Source organism: Setaria viridis, chromosome 4, assembly GCF_005286985.2.
Source record: "Setaria viridis chromosome 4, Setaria_viridis_v4.0, whole genome shotgun sequence".
Classification (NCBI taxonomy): Eukaryota; Viridiplantae; Streptophyta; class Magnoliopsida; order Poales; family Poaceae; genus Setaria; species Setaria viridis.
The window spans coordinates 2,675,069-2,678,957 of NC_048266.2; the positions used below are offsets into that span (position 1 = coordinate 2,675,069).

The following is a 3,889-nucleotide window of genomic DNA, read 5'->3' on the forward strand; positions in this document are numbered from 1 at the left end:
AATATATACACATATCGAACGAACAAATAAGTTTATAAGTATACAAAAGAAAATAATGACAAAAAGAAAAACCAAAGAGAAGGAAGCAATAAATTAAAGAAAATTGAAAAGAAATATGAACAAAATAATAAAATAAGGAAAAATTGCATTTTCATCCCTCAAGTAATCCAAAAGTGTGACATTCATCCCACATATTTCAGTTGGTGCAAACTAATTAAATCGGTGCATTTTATCATCTCCACCTGAGTTTAATAATGGTTTAGTGTCATATAACATCGGTTTAGACCATGTAATCATCTTAATAATCGCTGCGTAGTCACATCTGATGCTGAGTCAATCCCTATAATAGTTTGGCGTGAATCGGTTCCGTTAATTTTTTCGATTAAATTTTTTTGGATAGACAATTTAGAGGATTTACTATTTTTGTGGGCTTTATATCTTCAACTGAGCATATTGCATCGCTACACATGGATTAGTTAAATCATTATGTGGCATAAATCACCATTAGATGACACTGAATTATTGTTAAACTAAGGTGGGGATGATAAATGCACCGATTTAGTTAGTTAAAGGATTGATTTGCATCAAATAAAATATGAGGGATGAATGTCACACTTTGCAATACTTAGGGATGGAAAATACACCTTTTCCATAAAACAAAATGAAGAAAAGAATAAACGAAAAAGGAAAAGAGAAAAACAGTACATGGATCACACCTGGGCCGTGATTTATGTTTAATAATCCCGAAAGTGGCAAGTGTGTACCCCCCCCCCCCCCCCCCCCCCCCCGGATACACGTGCATGGATGGCCTTTAAATATATCCTCCCTACTTTAAATGTAGTTCGTTCATCTGACGCCGTTGTCAACGTGATCACCACTGATCAGGGAGCATCACCAGAATCAAAACTCCAAAGGCCCGGGCACGAGTCACTTTCGGTCTCATCCATGTCGACGTCCGTCGCTGGCGTCAGCGACTCCGCCGGCAGGTGCGCATGGCTTCCCACCACGGTCGGTGAGAAGAGCGGCAGTGGGTTGGCCATGAGCTCCGACCAGCTGTCGAAGGTCTCCGTGGACACCTGAAGCGGGGCCGGGGCAGGCACCGCCGCAGTTCCCGCCGGCGTGGGCTCCGCCCGCTCGGTTACCTCCGACGACGGAGCTCCGGTGAAACTGGTGGGGACTTTGTTTGCGTGTGACATTGCGGCCGCGCGCACCTCCTCCGGGTCGGTGGTGAGACCAGCGACAGCGGGCGGCGAGCCCGGGAAGTTGAGCCCGTCGGCGCCGCCCGGGCCGCGGAGGCACACGGCCGCCCCGTCGAACGCCCGCGCCGCCTTCTCCGGCGTGTCGTAGGATCCGAGCCATATCCGCTCGCGGCTGTTGGGCAGGCGGATCTCCGACGCCCACCTGCCCCACTTGCGCCGCCGCACGCCCTTGTACTTCGTCTCCTCCCCCGACGACGACCCCGCGTGTGGCTGCTCCGGCGGCGGCGGCAAGGACGACATGTCGCGAACTTTTACGAAGCGCGAGTAATGGCCGCGCTCGCCGTCGTACGCGGGGATGGCAGCTCGTCTCAAGTCTGCAAGCTACATGCATGGGCCCATGGGAAACAAAGTGATCTCCAGGATATATAACAAATCACCTTGCCAATGAACATAGGTCAAACAGGTGTGACTCGATGAAAATATCTTGGAGGCTGTACAACATTGGTCAGCTCCCTTGACCTTAGTATTACAATGCAATCAGGCTAAGTTAACTTGTACTTAGAACAGAAGCAGCGTATGCTCATTCCAGGAAGCAGCATCAAGTCAGTGACTAGCTGAAGCTGACCTGGAGGTACAGTTATGTTACGACTGCGGATACGGCGGAACAAATATACTCCCTCCGTTCCAAATTGCAGGTCGTTTTAGCTTTTTTAGTTGCATAGTATGCACTCATATATAGTGTATGCCTGGATACATAATAATAAAATCTATGATCCTATAAAAGCTAAAACGACCTGCAATTTGGAACGGAAGGAGTATGATGAAAGGAAGAATGTGAACGTGTTGAAGTAATTGGGTGTTTTAGACAAAGAGATCAATTTTTGTAGAAACAAGTGAGACGCAATGAAAAAGGTCAAAAAAAAGTTGTGGCGCAATCGAAACAATATAGTAAATAATATATGATGAAACAGAAGAACGTATAGTAAACGTGTTAAAATAAGTGGGGGTTATAAAAACGAAATTATGTTTTAGTTTGATAAAAAAAAGGAAGAGAAATTAGCAACCGAAGCCACATCTATATCGAGACCTTTTTTCGAAAGTGTACAGCAAAAATTTTATCATGGTAAAAAAGTCAAATGCTGCCTAGTGTTTAAGCGGAAAACCGAGCCCAAAAACAATAGCACTGGAAAGGGTGCGCCACCCATCGTGATCAAGTAACCGCTCGCACCACCACAAGCTCAGCTATGCAACACTGAGCCAATTTTATCAAACGCAATCCAACTAGACCTTAACTAAACTGCTATTTAATACTTCCTTCGTTTTAAATTATAGATCATTTTGGCTTTAATAGATTTATCAATTTTTCTATGCATCTAAACATATATTATATCTAAGTGTATAGCAAAAACTATGCATTTAGAAAACCCAAAACAACCTAAAATTTGGGATAGGGGAGCTAGTTTTTAGTGGGAAATCTTATGAAACTACTAAGCAGGGGCAACTTCCGCATTACGCTCAGAATGAGATATCAAATGCTTGGCTTAAAGGAGGCAGAAATTCTTCAATATCGTACGTAATCGTTGACGGCAATTTGGTTTGTCTTGCTTTCAAGTGTGATCATGTGACTGAATTACCTACGAATGAAACAGTCCAAATCAGTCCATTCATGTTCACACAACAAGCACACACAGGAGCATCAGTTTAGGGATGAGCCTCCAGAGTAGTACCTCGCCACGTGTTCACTTTTTCTCAGGTGGACTAGCTAGTTTGATTGCTTGAAGACTCAAAAGTTTTTTTTTATCAGGCGGGTTAGTACTAACAAGCAGCAAATTCAAACTCGTCAGCAATGACGGCCTAGCAGTTCCAAACAAACCGCAAATTCAGAAACTACTCGGAAGAAGGCTTGCAAGCCTCATTTGGACAATGCTGCTTATGACAATTAGCGAGGCGATAGGGAACAGCACAAAGATGCCGCAAGAAATTAAAATGAAAGATAGGACGGAGCGGGGTTTTAATTTATTTTTACCAATATACTACTAGATTTTTTTGACATTTTCTAGGTGCTTCTTGATGGTTATTGGTCCTTTTAATAATTGTATATTGGTAGTTTTTTGCTAAGCAGCTGGTGGCTTTTCTCTGGTTGGGAATTATTGGTTGAGGATTCTTGAACAAGGTTTATTGCATTGCCAACTGGTGATACAATAATTGTGGCTCTGAATTTATTATCAAAAAACAATTATTGTGGCTCTGAATTACAAACAACATGGAGATACCGGGCATATTAAAGAAGTTTATCACCACAAAGGTGCCACCACTTACTATCTTTTGTTGTTAATGTAACATTTAGGGCAATCTAGTTAGTACGTCATGTATTTAAAATGAGAGAAATTTTAGAGTACAGCCATCACATTCATTGTGCGCCCTCCAAATTTTTAGTAGAACTTGGAGAAATGGGAGACTTGATGGCCTAAGACCCATTCAGTGCACGATTTCATGGCACAGTTACCAAGGTTTAAAACTTGGTAACTATGTCTGCTGGGTTTGTGGTGATGAAACTCCTCTCACATACTCCCTTCGTCCTAAAATAAATGTTCGTTTAGCTTTCAAATTTTGTCCCACAAAGAGTGTTCATTTAGCTCCTAGTGAGATTTAATTAAAGCAACACTCACACCAATAAAAAAACTATATTG

The 3,889-nt window shown here is 42.7% G+C and overlaps 1 protein-coding gene across 1 annotated transcript; it reads right to left on the reverse strand.

Annotated features, from left to right (window-relative positions):
• Positions 1-881: 881 nt before the first annotated feature.
• Positions 882-1,689, reverse strand: LOC117852457 (ethylene-responsive transcription factor ERF017). The gene has a single exon (XM_034734565.2). The coding sequence runs from the start codon at positions 1,497-1,499 to the stop codon at positions 882-884; it is 618 nt and encodes a 205-aa protein (XP_034590456.1). The 5' UTR covers positions 1,500-1,689.
• Between the last annotated feature and the right edge of the window lie 2,200 nt (positions 1,690-3,889).